At 36.3% G+C, this 17,082-nt stretch overlaps 1 protein-coding gene across 1 annotated transcript; it reads left to right on the top strand.

The window, feature by feature from the left end:
* Window positions 1–2,963: 2,963 nt before the first annotated feature.
* On the top strand, window positions 2,964–15,949 carry faf (ubiquitin carboxyl-terminal hydrolase-like faf). Its single transcript, XM_018548459.1, is given in 29 exon segments — window positions 2,964–3,139; window positions 3,248–3,517; window positions 3,706–3,863; window positions 3,942–4,076; window positions 4,152–4,308; window positions 4,385–4,708; window positions 5,026–5,283; window positions 5,367–5,465; window positions 5,545–5,819; window positions 5,913–6,114; window positions 6,196–6,525; window positions 6,641–6,975; window positions 7,049–7,289; window positions 7,383–7,520; window positions 7,601–7,873; window positions 7,959–9,712; window positions 9,877–10,050; window positions 10,118–10,259; window positions 10,439–10,743; window positions 10,818–11,068; window positions 11,149–11,324; window positions 11,398–11,594; window positions 11,665–11,792; window positions 11,888–12,054; window positions 12,241–12,503; window positions 12,590–12,819; window positions 13,079–13,281; window positions 13,355–13,662; window positions 13,917–15,949. Coding segments are annotated over 29 exon segments (7,707 nt in total). The 5' UTR covers window positions 2,964–3,073; the 3' UTR covers window positions 14,065–15,949.
* The last annotated feature ends 1,133 nt before the right edge of the window (window positions 15,950–17,082 follow it).

Raw genomic sequence — 17,082 nt, 5'->3', positions numbered from 1 at the left:
CAAATATTTATAGCGCGGTAGATTTTGCATTTAAATATCTTGTTATTCTGCGCATTTGTAAAATCTGGTCTAACCTTTTACAATTGGAAATTATAATGTGTTTAAGTAAAGATATCGGTTATTCTAGAAAAATTTCTGAAAAAAACCTTTATCCTTAAAATGTGTATACTTGAAAATTTTTTCAACATATATTATGTTTATGTTCTAAGTTTTGTTCTTTTTTTCTTATGTACGATATTTTTAGATGAAAATTTAAATTACGATTTGTTAAATATTATATTAGGGTATACATTTTTCTTGTTAGTTTTCATCATGGTTATAACTATAATTAGCATAATTGTACAATTATTAAGTATAAATAAAGTATCGAAACATTTTTCCAAAATGACAAAATCTATTCAATTGAATAAACTGCTTAAAGAATATATAAGAACGACGTATTATAATAATAACAATCTAATATATACAAGAATAGTAATTACGAATGTTATGTACAGTGAGAGATTTATAAAAATAAATTTCTAAAGAAAAATTATTGATTGGATATCAAATGAGATATACCCTGTTCACCAGAATGAATTTGTAATTTACATTTCAAAAGCTTATTATTTTTTTACGAAGAACCGCGTAAAATTTAGTATTTTTTGATGTAAAAATGCTAGTTTTTATATACACGACAAGAATTAATTTAAATACAAAAAAGTAATTATTTTTACCTTATTCTCTACCTTGTAACTAGAACAAAATGCATAGCAAGAACAGATAATAGGAGATTCTAGGAGATAACTTTAAATCAAAAGTTGATTAAATGTTCATTAATATGATGTAACTATTATATAATATAATATAATAAAATAAAATCAATCAAATTGATTAAATTTTTAACTAATCGACTTAATACAAGTACTTAAATCAAAGCGCTACTATAATTCTTATACTAAAATTAATCTTTTCATATGTCAAACTTCAAATAATTAGTAATTCTATCCACATTAGAAAAATACCGAATAACTTAACAGTTAGAAACCTTGATTAGCTACGATTAATTTAATTAATTTATCGAGTAATGCTTAATTGCTTTGTCAAAATGAGTGGAATTAATTTTTTTATTTGATAATAGAAAAGATTGGATCTATTAGAAAATGACAATTCTTTCAAGCAATCTCGTGCGGAGTTAGGTTAATTATCAGTTAAGTTAATTAACGTCTAATCGTTAATCACTTTAGGACCCATTTTTTTATTTAAAAATTCTAAGAAAAATTTTCATCGCAACTTCGCGAAATGAAATTCGAGAGCGAAAGGCTGTAAGGTTTATTTTTGAAAAATATCACGTAGAAAAATGTATGAAAATACTTTTAGTATACATTACGTATACTATTATATTATTATAGATTCTCTGATATTTTTTTAGAATATAGATTTTCTTAATATGCAATATATATATATACTTTTTGGGGCATAAAGCCCCTAATGCGGAAAAGGCGTCGATTGAACATTCCCGCGCCATCGACGGCGACGTTCAGCGACGGACGACGGTACGACAGGGGGAGCTGTCCAATCGCGGGCGTCGCTCGTCACCCCGTCGTGCACGCACGTCGTCTTCGGGCGAGCACCGCAGCGCCGCGGCAGTCGTGTTTACAGATTTTGCTAGTTGAGTTCCGTAACGTCACGTCAAAAAAGTGCAACACACGAATTTCTACCACGTTTACTATGTAAAGGTGCGTTCCCCGGCGGTTGAGATGCAACGCGCGGATCATCCGCGGCCCCGGACGTCCTACCGCGCGACATGACGCGGCTCGTGCGATCGCGGCCGGCTCGCGGGCTGGAATATCGGCGCTTTTGTTAATACACGGCAGTGCCAATCGTTAGGATAGTCGCCATTTTGTCCGGAGAGGTAGCCCGGTCGAAGCGAGAACGGGGCGAAAATAGGCGCTGCCTGGACCGCGAAGATTGTTGTAATCGCGTAGGTAGCAAGCCCGCGTGGTCGTTGTCGCCGTCGCTCGTCGCCGATCGTCCGGAGTCCGCGGTGATCGGCGCGCCTCGGCGGAGCGATTCGCTAGTCGAGAGTCGTCCTCACGGTCAGGCATCCCGACAGAGTCGCCCGTTGTCGACCAGCGCTAAATCCGCGATCTCACGGCTCTCGACGGCGTATCTCGTCGTAACGAGGGCGGGCCGATCGCGTCCGATTCCCTGGGGAAGACGCGCTCCCGATGCGCACCCTTCCTCGAACGAGGGCCTCCGCTGACCGGCATGGCCGCTCCCTCGTCGTCGGCGTATCTCGACGACGTTGACAGTTCGGCCGCGCGTCAACGGAACGTCCGAGGGAGCGACGGCGACGACGTCGGCATCGCCGACGACTCCCAAGTCGTGTCCTGAAGATTAACCGTTCGCAAACACCACTCTTATTCGGCTTCAATTCTCTATCTCGTCCGCGTGCCGTCGCGCAGTGAACCGCTGTCCCGTTGTAACGCCCGTAACATGCGTCGCTTCGCGTCAGTGGGATCCCGTACGCATTTGCGAATGCATTCAATCCTCGCGGATGCATTCAACTCCGATCAGTCGAGAAACTCCACCCGTGACTGCGGCATCAAATCGCGCCGATTTATACACTCGAGATCTTTTCGAAGATGATAATTATTATATTAGCCTTTGTCCCGCTGGTTATACGTTGACTCGCGAGTTGTTACTCATTGTGACTTTCTTGAGAAAATAAACGCTTATATAACTATGCTGTCGCGATGCTGTGACAAATTTAAATTCTCATGTGCTTGGATTGTAAATTAAATCTGACGATTGTCGTTGTTAGTTTGGCTATGCCATTGAGGACAGTATAGCTAAACAACTTGACAACACATCTGTACTTTAGTTGTGCTTTTTATCAGTGTTCGAGAGAATATGATGTTAAAATTCTTTTCCTTTGTTACAGATAATGTAGGTATAGTTTATTAAAACAAGGCCTTTAGGATATAATTATACTTAATGTCAGTATATAAGTTGGATGCTTGTTATTGGTGGTGTAATCATTGGACCAAGAGATATTGAGACAATTAAGGCATAACAAAGAACGTGTAAAATGACGATTGCTACTAGGGGCCAGGGGGTTGGCATAGATCCTCCCGACAGCCAGCAAAATACACAGGTAGATTTGAGAGCTAATGTAAATAATAACGATGAAAGTAGCCAGAAACATATCTCAATTGTGATAAAGTGAAGGTGGATTTTGAAAAAAAAAAAAATACCTTTATAGATGCACAGTCCACCAGGTCCACAACAATTGGCTGACACAATGTCGGGACTCCAACTCACTGAGAATGTGGTACAAACGGAATGCAACAATGACGCTATTACTACAGTAGAAGATAGCAACCAGCTTCATGAAGAGCCTGAGTTTCCTATTTTCAAACTTAATATGCTTCATGAAAAGATTTCTAGTCCACGATGGGTTGTACCGGTTCTGCCCGAACAAGAATTAGAGTGCCTGTTACAAGCCAGTATCGAACTTTGTAAAAAAGGTTAAGTATTATTCATAAATTTTAAGGTTAATTATTTTCTCGCATACCCCAGGAAAATTATTTGATCTTTGAACGCTTATTTCTTATTTATAAGATGCATCAATTTTGCTTTTACTGCATTGCAGGAATTGATGTACAAAGTGAAGCGTGTCAACGCTTTTTTCGAGAAGGTCTTACAATCTCATTTACCAAGATATTAACTGATGATGCAGTGAACAGTTGGAAATTGAATATTCATAATTGTATCAATAGTAATTGTGCACGTTTGGTGGAACTATGTGTCCTAAAATTAGATGAGGACTGGTTCCCCTTACTTGATTTATTGGCCATGGTTTTCAATCCTAGTAATAAGTAAGTCAACATTATTGTGAAATTATATAAATACAAGTTTTCTGTGTGATTATTCTAAACTGTCAAAATTCGTTTCAGATTTCACACAGTAAATGCAATAAGAGTTTCAGAAACTGTTCCTCCCGGTAGTGATATTTCTGATGAGGAACTTTTTGCTCGTCCACCATCTGATTCACGAGCTCCTCGTGGTTGGCTAGTAGATCTTATAAATCGGTACTTTTTATCAAATATTGTATACATACAAAATGTTTCATTTCAGCATAAATTTAAAATATACTTCTCTTTCAGATTTGGCAGTCTCAACGGATTTGAAATTTTACTTTCGAGATTTCAGAGTGGACGTAATTTAACAGTGCCAGTTATTTATGCTTTAATCAGACCGTTTGGCTTATGTTATGAACTGTTAACTGTTCACACGATAGTTAAATATCTGATGCCTATTGTTGTAAGTATATTCTCAATTAATTTTATCATTATTTATTTTTATTCAAGAGCAGTGCAAAATATATCGTTACGTACAGGAAATCGTACCTCTTATTTTAAATAATTTAACTGATGATGAGTTGAAGAAAGAGGCAAAAAATGAATCAAAAAACGATGCAATATCAGCCATAATCAAAGCTGCCAAATGCTTGGTGTCGCGCGTGCCTCATCAGGAAGAAATGATAAAGAACTTGGAAATATTGAGACTGAAAATGATATTGAGACTCTTACAAATTTCTTCGTTTAATGGAAAGATGAATGCTTTAAATGAAGTTAATAAAGTAATATCTAGTGTTAGTTATCACCAGCACCGTAACGCAATAGCAGAGGAAGAGGAGTGGCTTACAGCAGAGCGTATGGCAGTAAGTTTCATCTAAAATTCCATAACACTGTCTATACTAATAACACTGTTAATGTAATGACCTTTTAAAACAGTTACTTGAATTCAAGTGTATCATTAATTGCTCGAGTATTTTATAAATATCATGAATTTGAGATATGAGAATTACAGATATTTTCTATTTAGTAACACAAGTCGACATAAACATCTTTCTTGATATTCAATGGAATAACAAAGACAGAACGATATTTGTGTCGATTTGTATCATCAAGTTGAAAGTTTATATATATACATTATGAGTACTCTGTAAAGTGAGAAGTGCTTATATTTATGATACAGAAATGGATTAAAGACAATGGGGTATTGGAAATCGTATTGAGAGATTCATTGCATCAACCGCAATATGTAGAAAAACTGGAAAAAATTTTACGCTTTATTATAAAAGAACGTGCACTTACATTAGAAGATTTAGACGCTGTTTGGGCTGCACAAGCTGGTAAACACGAAGCAATTGTGAAGAACGTTCATGACTTGTTAGCTAAATTAGCTTGGGATTTTAGTCCTGAACAACTTGATCACCTATTTGAGTGTTTTCAGGTATCTATCGTAGTAGTGTAATTGATATCAAGTTTGTACTGTGAATAGAATGTTTAAATTGGTGAAATGTGCTATTATTTCAGACAAGTTGGAAGACTGCTAACAAGAAACAACGGGAAAAGCTATTAGAATTGATCAGGAGACTCGCGGAAGATGATAAAGATGGTGTTATGGCGCATAAGGTTAGATTATGTTAAATATACAGATTTGAACAGAAATATGTTGTGAACATGTAAATAATTCTTTTAATTCTACTGCCAGGTATTAACACTCTTTTGGACTTTGGCACATTCTGACGAAGTCCCTACAGAGATCATGGATCAGGCACTGAACGCTCATGTAAAAATTCTCGATTACTCATGCTCGCAAGAGAGAGATGCGCAAAAGGCAATCTGGGTGGACAAATGTGTTGAAGAATTGAAAAATGGTGATAAGTGGGCTCTTCCTGCGTTGAAACAAATTCGGGAAATATGTTGCCTTTATGAACCAAATCCCAACCTAGGTCATAGTCAGCGTAGCCATCATTTGCATTATAGGTACAATGGCACATTAATAGTACATTGCATTATAACGCACATATAAATATAATACATTGTTATATTATTTTATTCCTTTTTGTTACTGTTTAGACAAGAAGTAATAGAACGTCTACAAAATGAACATTCGGTAGTAATTCTTGTAACAAATAGCTTAACAAATTATATGGATAAAGTACGGCAGTTAGTGAAGGAAAATCCTGAAATCGATGCAAATACTTTTATGCCTGACTGTCGGTACAATCATATTATGCAAGTGCAAGAAAGATTAAATTTCTTGCGTTTCTTATTGAAGGTATGTTCCAGATCTTAGAATAGCCTAAACTTGAATTTTTGTAAAAAAAATATGAATAACTTTACATAATTCTTTTTACAGGATGGACAATTATGGCTATGTGCCGATCAAGCAGAACAAATTTGGCAATGTTTAGCTGAGCAAGGTGTATTTGTTTCGGATCGTGAGGCATGCTTTAAATGGTTTTCCAAACTTATGGGAGACGAACCGGATTTGGATCCAGCAATAAACAAAGATTTTTTTCAAAACAATATATTGCAATTAGATCCGACGTTGCTTACAGAAAGCGGTATTAAATGTTATGAAAGATTTTTTAAAGCTGTTAATTCTAGGGAAGGAAAATTGAAACTAAAACGTAGAACATTTCTCATGGATGATATGGATTTAATTGGAACTGATTATTTGTGGAGAGTATGTAGTATATTTGTTTATTTCTTTGATTATATATAATTTTATAGATTTTGTATTTTTCCATTTTTTTCTTCATATGCGTGCTTGTAATGATGATAATCTTATCTGTTTACAGGTAGTAACAAACAGCCCAGAAGAAATTGCAAACAGAGGAATAGAACTCTTAAAGGAAGTGAACACTAATTTAGGACCGCGGTTGCAGTCGTCTGTTTTGGCATTTCATGAAACATATATAGCGGAATGTATGGACAGATTGAAAGCTCACTATGATACTGTGACTGTTTTGAGCAGAGTATATCTAGACGGAAAAGAGGAACGTGAGGAACAAATGACAAACAAGATTAAAATGGAAGCCATAAAAATGTGTCGCGTTATGAAAGTCTTACAGGAATACATAAATGAATGCGATACAGCTTTTCCAGGAGAACGGAAAATATTACCATTACATAGGTATACTTAAATCACACATAATAATGCTTTTGTCTTATATGCAGTGATAGCGTAATATTTATTCTGATTACAGAGCAGCTCGTGGCAAGCATCTATCACTTGTTATTCGTTTTGTGAGTCCTGGTCGAAATGTTGACGACATAGATATCTTTACCCACAGTAATGACACTTTAGCTTCATTAAGACGTCAAATATTACGTAGGATTAAAGCGAACGGGACAAACGTAAAACTTGATTTATTTATTAATGGAGAATCGCTAGAACAATCTGATGATAGAAAACTCCTTTCTCAGATTCCACTGAGAGACAAAATGGTAAGTGTTAATACAGTATTAATGGAGACAAAGCTATGAATGAAAGATATCTTGATATAAGGAATTAACGAACATGATTTGTGTTCTGTTTAGTTATTGTCTGCAAAGCTCAGTCAAATAAATAGCAATATGCCAAGCTCACCAGATAGTAGTTCTGATAGTTCTACTAGTTCTCCGCATCATCCATACGACGGGCCGAATGTAGAGGCAGAAAATAGTTTACCTGGTGTGGTAAGTTTAATGTAAAATTTATAAACGCTATTAATTATATCGCATCTTACACTTATTGTAACAATGCAATTTTGTTTTAGGTAATGTCGCAAAGATCGCAATATGCGACATTTTTCTTTCAATTAGCAGATCTTGGCTGTACCCTTCAACATTCACAATTGCGTGATGGTGCACGAAATCTCTTACAATTAGTGCCGCCAGATACTTTTACTGTAACAAGATTACAGTGGCTATTTGGTCATTACAAAGACGATGAAGCTTTACAGAATCCTTCTCATTGTAACGAGCAGAATACGACAGTAGATTCTCTATTTTTTACTGCGAGTGCTAGCCAAGTTTTATACAATTTAGAGGTAAATACTTAATATATTAAATAGTTTAGCAAGTTTTATCTTTGTGTATTATCAATAACGGTCTTCTTTTCTTTTTTTTTTTTAGGTGTTATACACTTTATTAATGCCGGCTCTTGATCCTATGTCGGAGAGAGCATTTGAATTTCAATATAATTTCATAAAAAGTGGTGAAGCGGGTGTTATTCTCGATATGCTAACCAAAAATAAGTTTTTACCAAATGCAGATGAAACTACGAAGCGGTCTGCATATCTAACAGTGCTGAGACTGTGCAAACTTCTTCTTACAGTGATGGGTAATGTGATGGCATGCGTGATGGATGAAGTTCAGCAAACTGGAACTTCAGAGAATCATGACAATCACGTTAACAACCGCGGTCGAGTGACAGTATTGAAACAGGCCCTTCAAAGTGTACCGAATCAAAGTACTGAATACATGTTGAGAAGTGTGGCAGCCAAACTAGCACAGCATCTGGCGCATCGAATGCTATCCGGCGGGCCCGAGGCTGATCGATGTCGACAGCTTTTTGTGCAGGCCCTTTCATGGGAATTACCGGATGTGGCTACTATACGTGCCATAATTAGACTAGCGTGGGCCGCATCTACGGGTAACTTGAACAACATTAATGCATCGAACGAAGTGCTTCACTCGATGCACGAGACTAACCAAAAAGAACAAAGAAATCCCGATAATAACGACGTCCTTGTTTGCAAGGAAGCATTGGAGGTATTGACAGTTGCCCTCGTATTGAATCCATCGGCGTTAGAAACATTGTCAAGAGACAAAATATGGCATACCTTCTTGATAGACCTCGTGCTACTTAGTACGTCAAGAGCTATTAGAATCGCCGCCGGCGAACAATTTTTTCTCATGTCGACATGGTGCAGTGGTGGACACCAAACGCTACTGGTCACCATAACTCTTCTCTTCACCGTTTTAAACAGTACTGTTATGGAAAATGCGAAACAGAGTCATGAGTACTTCCAGCTTTTGTGCCGACTATTGAACTTCGCGCATATGTCAGGTTGCCCTCTTACAACCGCAGAAACACTATTAAACGTCGAAATAGCGTGGTTAAAAAAAGTTCGCGATAACGTGAAGGAGACCGGAGAAAGTCAGGTGGATGAAGCCTTACTTGAGGGTCACCTTGGTCTAACGAAGGAACTGCTAGCCTTCCTGCCACCGAATCAGAAATACGAGATTGGTTCTGACGAGAAGCACGGAGTTAACTTGATCAAGGAATTGGTTGAGGATTTTGTGTTCCCTGCATCTCGTCTTATGCTGCAACTTCGTAGTACCGGCGAACTCAGCGCTTCGCAAGCATGTCCGGTTTGTACTACCCCTCAATCAACCAGCGCTGCGTTTGACTTGCTCGTAGGTCTTTGCATAGGCTGTGTACCCAACATGAAACTTCTAGTCACTATGCTCACCGACATGTTCTATTCCGAGAAGGATGAACCATTAGTGGAGTGGGATTATTTACCGCCTGTGGGGCTTAGGCCACTTAAAGGCTTCGTAGGCTTGAAGAATGCAGGAGCAACCTGTTATATGAATTCAGTATTACAGCAATTGTATATGGTGGAAAGCATTAGAGTCGGACTTTTGGCGGCGGAAGGTGCGGCGACTGATTTGAACGAGGATTTTTCGGGCGAAGAGAGAATCGAAGGGGAGCAGACAATCGAAACAAATGATAATGATACGAACGAAGAAAAGTGCGGTGCCGATGAATCCAGGAAGGAATACAATATTGGTATTTTAAAACAAGTGCAAGCAATATTTGGTCATCTGGCTTACAGCAAATTACAATATTACATACCTAGAGGACTATGGAAGCACTTCAAGTAAGAATACATATAACTTTATTTATAAAAATAAAACTTTTTAAAGTATAATAATTTGTTTGCATGAGAAAGAGAAAGCAGTTCTCTTACAATTATATTAATGTAAAACTGATGCATTATATGTACACAGTATTTTAAATAATGAGATAATTCGATTTTTATAGGCTTCAAGGAGAACCTGTAAATCTTAGAGAACAACAGGATGCGGTAGAATTTTTCATGAGTTTGGTAGAGAGCCTAGACGAGGCATTAAAAGCCTTAGGACACGAGCAGATAATGGGCAAAATTCTTGGTGGCTCATACAGTGACCAAAAAATCTGCAAAGGTTGCCCTCATAGGTACCTTTTTAATTCTTATTTTCTATTTTCTTCGGTGGACTGTAATACCACATTACATTATTTTCAGATATTCCAAAGAGGAGCCATTCAGCGTGATAAGTGTTGATATACGGAATCACAGTAATTTATTGGATTCTCTTGAGCAATATGTGAAGGGAGAATTGCTGGAGGGTGCAGATGCCTACCATTGTGATAAATGCAACAAAAAGGTACGATTATGATAATATATTCTTGAAAATCTATCTTAAGAAAGCCTTATTATATAATGAAAATAATTGTTTTATAAAAGGAACCTAATAAGAATAATTTTCCAGCCATACATCCTATATAAATCAAGTGATATTTTGTGTTTACTTAGAGATTTTATATATATTTCTTTTATGTTCAGGTTGTAACAGTAAAGAGATTGTGTGTGAAAAAGCTGCCGCCTATTTTAGCAATTCAGTTAAAAAGATTTGAATACGACTTCGAGCGTGTATGTGCTATAAAATTCAACGATTACTTTGAGTTTCCACGAGATCTGGACATGGAACCTTATACTGTCTCCGGTTTAGCTAAATTGGAAGGAGAAGTCATAGACTGTGATTATGAGGAATCTGTAAAGGGAACGTGCACGAAGTATCAATTAACTGGTATCGTCGTTCATAGTGGTCAGGCTAGTGGTGGCCATTATTATTCCTACATTTTGCACAGGTATTTTAAATATAAACGTATGGAGTATATTCCTAACTGATGAATTGAACTACTTTTATTTAATAATTTTACAGACTGAACGATGGTACAGCAAAGTGGTACAAGTTTGATGATGGTGATGTAACAGAATGCAAAATGGAAGAGGAGGAAGAGATGAAATCTCAATGCTTTGGTGGTGATTATTTAGGAGAAGTATTCGATCATATGCTCAAGCGGATGAGTTACCGCAAACAGAAACGATGGTGGAATGCGTATATGTTATTTTATACAAGACTAGATGTAGAAGAAAATTCTCTAATGAAGAGTGTAAATGAATTGTCATTGTGTAAGTATTGATAAAGTTTTGTACAAAAATATATATCAATCATGATGAATGCCTCATTATTTGCTTGTAATATTTTTTAGATACAAAACTAGGAGTTATGAAAATGCCACCAGCGATAGAATACAGTGTGCGAAAGCAAAATATAAAATTTATGCACAACCGAAATCAATTTAGTGCTGAATATTTTCAATTCATCAAGAAATTGGTATCCTGTAATCCTCATAATATTAATCGGCAAAATATGAACGAGAAACTTGTAAGTCCACCACACGTATAAGTTAGATGTATTTTTAACGGAACTCCGCTAACTCGTGACGATTCTATTTTAGAGCCCTGAAGCAGAAGAGCTTGCGATGCTATCTGTTCAGCTAGCATCAAGATTCCTTTTCTATACAGGTTTCCACACTAAGAAAACGTTACGTGGTATGGCGACAGATTGGTACGACATTGTCTGTCATCATCTGCGTAGCAGTAAAGCAGTACGCTCTTGGTTTGCTAATGAAGTGCTATTCAATCATCCACATAGGTATACATAATTTTCTATAAATGCATAAAAATATTTGCGTTTTAATATTAATATAATTTGTTATCTATAGATTTTGTGAATATCTCTTGAGTTGTCCTAGTACGGAGGTGCGCACTGCTTTCCTCAAAATTTTGGTTTTTCTCGCACATGTTTCTCTGCAAGATGGTCCATGTGCTCCGCCCAGTTTAAATGCACCAAGTGAGTACTAAGATTTGCATACAAATTTAAATATACAATTAATACGATGGGGCATTTGACAATCTTTACTTTTTAATTTGTAAATATTTTTATAGCCATACTCTTAGATCCAGTAGCAACGCTCAGTGATCACTTATTACATGCGGTACTGTCGCTGCTGCACCGTGAAATTTCGGATCACGGGCGTCATCTTCCCCATTATTTTTCTCTCTTTCATGCGTATGCTTCGCTCGGTCTTGCCGAAAAGGCACAACTTCTTAAGGTAATAAATAATTATATTACGTAATTGCGTTAACGATTGTTAACAGCTTTTATTATGTACAAAATCTGCGCAATGACAATGTAACGATATTGTCATAATTAAGAGTTAGAATAGGATCCTAAATATTAATATTATTATCTGACACTAAAAATAAAACATGTCCGATGTATTTTTTAATATTTGCAGCTAAATGTACCCGTTACGTTTATGTTAGTCGCCATCGATGAAGGCCCAGGTCCTACCATAAAATATCAATATCCGGAATTGACTAAACTTCATCAGGTAGTTAGCATGCTAATACGATGCTGCGATGTATCATCGAAAGTACACTCGAGTCAGCAGCCTCGTGCAGAACCCTTACCAAATCCATATGGCGATCCAGCGTGTCAGTCAGAGTATCTTATGCCCATCCAATCACAAGCAGCTGACATATTGTTTATTCGTACCAGGTAACCAGATTAACACAAGTTAGGAATTCCGGGATAAAAATGTTTATATAATATTTAATATTTATTCTGTGTTTGTTGAAATATAGTTACATTAAGAAATTGATTGAGGATGCTAATGTGACTGAAGATACAGTTAAATTATTGCAATACTGTTGTTGGGAGAATCCTCATTTGTCGCGAACAGTGCTTAGCGAGTTATTGTGGCAGATAGGATTTGCTTATACCCACGAGTTAAGGCATCATACAGATCTGCTGCTTGCGATACTCTTGATGGAGGATTCATGGCAAACACATCGCGTACACAATGCGCTTAAGGGTAAATTTTAACAAAACGCTCTTTCTCTTAATATATTAATCGATATGAGTTCTAAATAATTTCAATTTTTCTCTCTTAAGATGTTTTCTTATGTATCCTCTCGATCACAATATTAAAAGTATACTTAGTTTAAATACGATTGCAATTATTTAATAACATTAATAATAGTCGTATTACAAGTAATAGACTTATGAGAATTACACAAATATTTTATAAGATCTCGACAGTTAGTATCATAATACATGAGATTATCTTTTAGGAGTTCCCGATGAGCGAGAAGGTTTATTTGAAACGATACAAAGAAGTAAAAATCATTATCAAAAAAGAGCTTACCAGTGTATTAAATGTATGGTGCAGCTCTTTAGTAAATGCAGACCAGCGCATCAGCTTTTACATCACAGTCCAGAGTTGAAAAGAAAATGGAGTCACGCTATTGATTGGCTCCACGACGAGCTTGACAAAGTATGTAACAGAAATTTAACATTAAGCCGCTCGGTATTAGAACGATTACAAATGTATAATAAATCGTTTTCAGAGACCATATGCTTCTACGGCGCCATACACGCACGCGTACAATAACTGGTCGCCACCAACACAGTCCAATGATTCTGCAAATGGCTATGTTTTGGAACGTAGTAATAGTGCAAGAAAAACATTGGAGCGAGCATGCGAACTGTGTCCCGATGAAGAACCCGAAGTTGAAGACACAAGCGAAGATTGTGCAGAAGAGGCCGAAAAATATCAACATTCATATAAACATCAATCTACCAATCCAACCAAATCATATCTATTCCGAAGTACCAAGAGACGCAATAACAGAAGCTTAGCGTGGGCATCTATGGAGTAAGTTGTAACATGTATCTTCTCTGTACACAAATATTTATCTATATGCTTCTTATCGATTATATATAAAATTTGTTTGTCTATATAAATTTTTTTAAAATAAAAAAGACTATATTACAATTCAAAATTTATAGATAAACTATAAGTATTGGGTCTTTATTTTATTTACAAAAAATTAATAATAAATTAACACTCATTTTATATAATACATAAGCAAATTGATTTTTAACACAGTTCATTATTCCTTTTTGCAGATATCCCGATTTTACCGTAATCCAACAAATGCAAGAAGAACAACAGCCTCAACCAGGACCTTCTCCAGTACATACACCCCACTTAGCGCTTCAAATGCATAATCCGCAAAACTGTGAGTCGTCACAAAATACCAGCCAGGATCCATAATGAACGCTGAATACTGACGTTTTACCAAGTTGCTGCCTCAGTGAAACAATTTCGGGATATTTAGATATTACTGCGCCAGCAGCTTGGTGGCGAGTGGTAACAGCACATGTACAGATATAACAAGTGAGGATTTGTTTTTTTAGTGATCATTCTTTAACGAACTCATGCTAATCTCTTAGTTTCACTGTAGGTAGTTACTTTGATAATATGACGCGCTATGAATGTTCGAACTGTAACGATGAAATGGAAGACGATTCTGAACGAAAAGTGAATTAACGCATGCTGGTTGAGGCAATCAATTCCCAATGATAATTTTTTCTCTTTAATATCGACCATCTCTGTATCTCCCCACGACCATTTGGCTTCCAATTATAATATAATTCCAAAATAGAAATGACAATTTAACAAAAAAAAAAAAATAAATACTCTGTCTCTTCTCAAGTAATCGATAAAGCTGATAGTACAGCTAGAAGTTTTATTTGCCTCGATTAATGCATGTGGATTCAAGTTTAGGAATATCGTAAGATTGTATAAATGTATAGCGAGTAGTGTGTTACGAAATCCCGTTCTCTGCCGATTAGAAGACAAAATATAAACCATAATTTTCCGTATGCCTATGTAAATTTGTTACTAATAAAAAAAAGAAGGGAAGTTGAAATTGAAAACTTTCTAACGACCGAAAGATATGACTATAACAAAAAGGGAGATGAGCTAGTATGTTTTCATCTCATTCAGAAAAAGCACAGTTATCGTAAAAAAAAACTATGCTTTAACATATACATATATAAAATATATAGCTACGCTATATATGTATACATAGCTTTTGCTATTTCATCTTTTAACAACAATAAAAAAAATCCTTGTACTTAATAACTCGAGCATTCTGGAAGAAAGACACTTATTGGCGGCCTGTCGCGCTGCTGAATTTCAACATACGCCAATGATGCCTCCTGTTGTGCTTTCTTTCAGTTCGACCGATTTGAAAGAGTTGTGCCTTCAACATTGTGCGACTCCCATTGTACTTTTAGGTAGATATTTAAGAATCAAGTTGTTGCTTCAAATTTGATTGCTTATACTTCGCTTGTTGAGTTGAGTATGGAAAAGAAAAGGGAAAAGATTATAGAAGATTGTATAAATTGAAAACGCGTGGAATACGACGAGAAATAATTTCGTCGACGGAGAGATAGACCGGAACGTATCTCAGAGCCCAAAACGAGGTGAGCCACTTTAGTTTATCATGGCACACGTACACGTTAAATACGACATCGAGTTATCAAATGTATGGGCAGCTTAAAAACGGGACATTGTCCTCATCCGGAGTTCACATTTTTACGAAGAAAAGAAATTGAAAGGAGCGGTAGTGGGACACAAAAAGGATATGGAGCAAACAAATACTAGTTTGTATCGTTGTATGATACGATTCATCGTTGATAGAGCTGTGGTCTTTTCGCAAAAGTTGTGAAAGCGATCATGGCGTATATCGTTTCGGCAATCGTCCGACATATTACGTAACGGAGATGCATTTTATAGGAGAGAACGTGGACTATGCGACGAACGACCCTCGAATTTATGAACTGGCCATAGCTCTGACTTATTAAATAACGTGTGTTATATATAGATATTATATAAAAATAATCTTTAAAAAGAGAGAAAAGAGAAAAAAAAGTCGCGTGTGTAACATGGAATAAGCGAACCGTGTGTATACATAAGATTTCGTGCAAAAAAACCAACGACTATGTCAAGACACCAGGAAGTAATGACGTATTTGATTATTATTGTTCGTATTTATCGAATACCGAGTTAAACAATGTACCAAATTATATAATAACTTTTATTGGTTAAATGATAATGGTACCTAATCTTACTCAGACATGTACATATAGACAACCGCTTTTTATATGTGATAAAAAATTATTATATTCCTATTATATATTGAGATTTAGAAAACGCTATTGTAAATCCTGGTTTTTGTACACAGACTGTATGCTAAGTTCACTTTTGTTAACACGAACTGTAGTCTATAATTATTTAATATTTAATTATATCACTAAATAAGCGCGTATAATGTACAATATTTGATCTTCTTTCTATTTTTTTTTTTTTTTCAATTACTTCGAAAGATGATATGGTTTACAAACTGGAAGTGTCATGAATACTAGTGTCATTTATCTTATGTGTGGTAGAGAAATAAGAAAGATATACAAATTACGAGACAGCCGAGCGCAGATATATCATTTTTCATATTATTTTTTATCATCGAACAAAGTAGCGCTCGGTATTGTCGCGCAAAAAGGAAAGAAAGAAGGTATGCAAGGGGCAGTAGAGATTGCGATGGGATTTTATCTCTCTGTGCGTAACACAGGGTCAGAGATTAAGATCAGTATAATTTCATTAATTTATGAAGGTACACGAGAGTCGCCTGTATGAATTCGTTTACGAAACTCGATTAGCGCGAGACTTTTAACTCGTCGAAATTATACGGATTTCCACGATGCGTAACGGAAAGGTGCGTGAGGAAAGAGAAAGGTGATTGTGCAGCAACGTTTTTACATGAAACGTACATGCAGTCCCGTTCTGTGGGTAAACTCGAAGGAAGTGCTGTTCAATACGTTGCGCATATATTGACGCCGTCATGAATTTACGTTTTAGAGTACGAGGGTCGTCGAACGGAGAAAAAAAGAGGGAAAAAAAAAATAATCAAAAGACTCAAAGGCAAATGCATGTGAACTTACCAACGTGCATTAACGCTCGTGTCGCTCGCGCGTCGCCTGCATGCGAAACGCACGTGAGACCAGAGTGATATCGTTCTCGAGATCGTATGCAGTTACAACTCTCATAAATGTAACAAAGGGAACAGATGAAGAGAAAGAGGAAGAATAAGAAGAGGATGAAGAAGAGGAAGAGGAGAGAGAGAGAGAGAAGGAGAATTTATTATCGACGTTCTATTCTCTTTAGTTCTAGTTCTAAAGATAATTTTAATTGTATTCAGCGCAAACGACGCTCTAGTCAGTAAAATTA

This window comes from Cyphomyrmex costatus, unplaced genomic scaffold (assembly GCF_001594065.2).
Source record: "Cyphomyrmex costatus isolate MS0001 unplaced genomic scaffold, Ccosl1.0 scaffold72, whole genome shotgun sequence".
NCBI lineage: Eukaryota > Metazoa > Arthropoda > Insecta > Hymenoptera > Formicidae > Cyphomyrmex > Cyphomyrmex costatus.
This window is presented reverse-complemented; position numbering and strand designations above follow the sequence as displayed.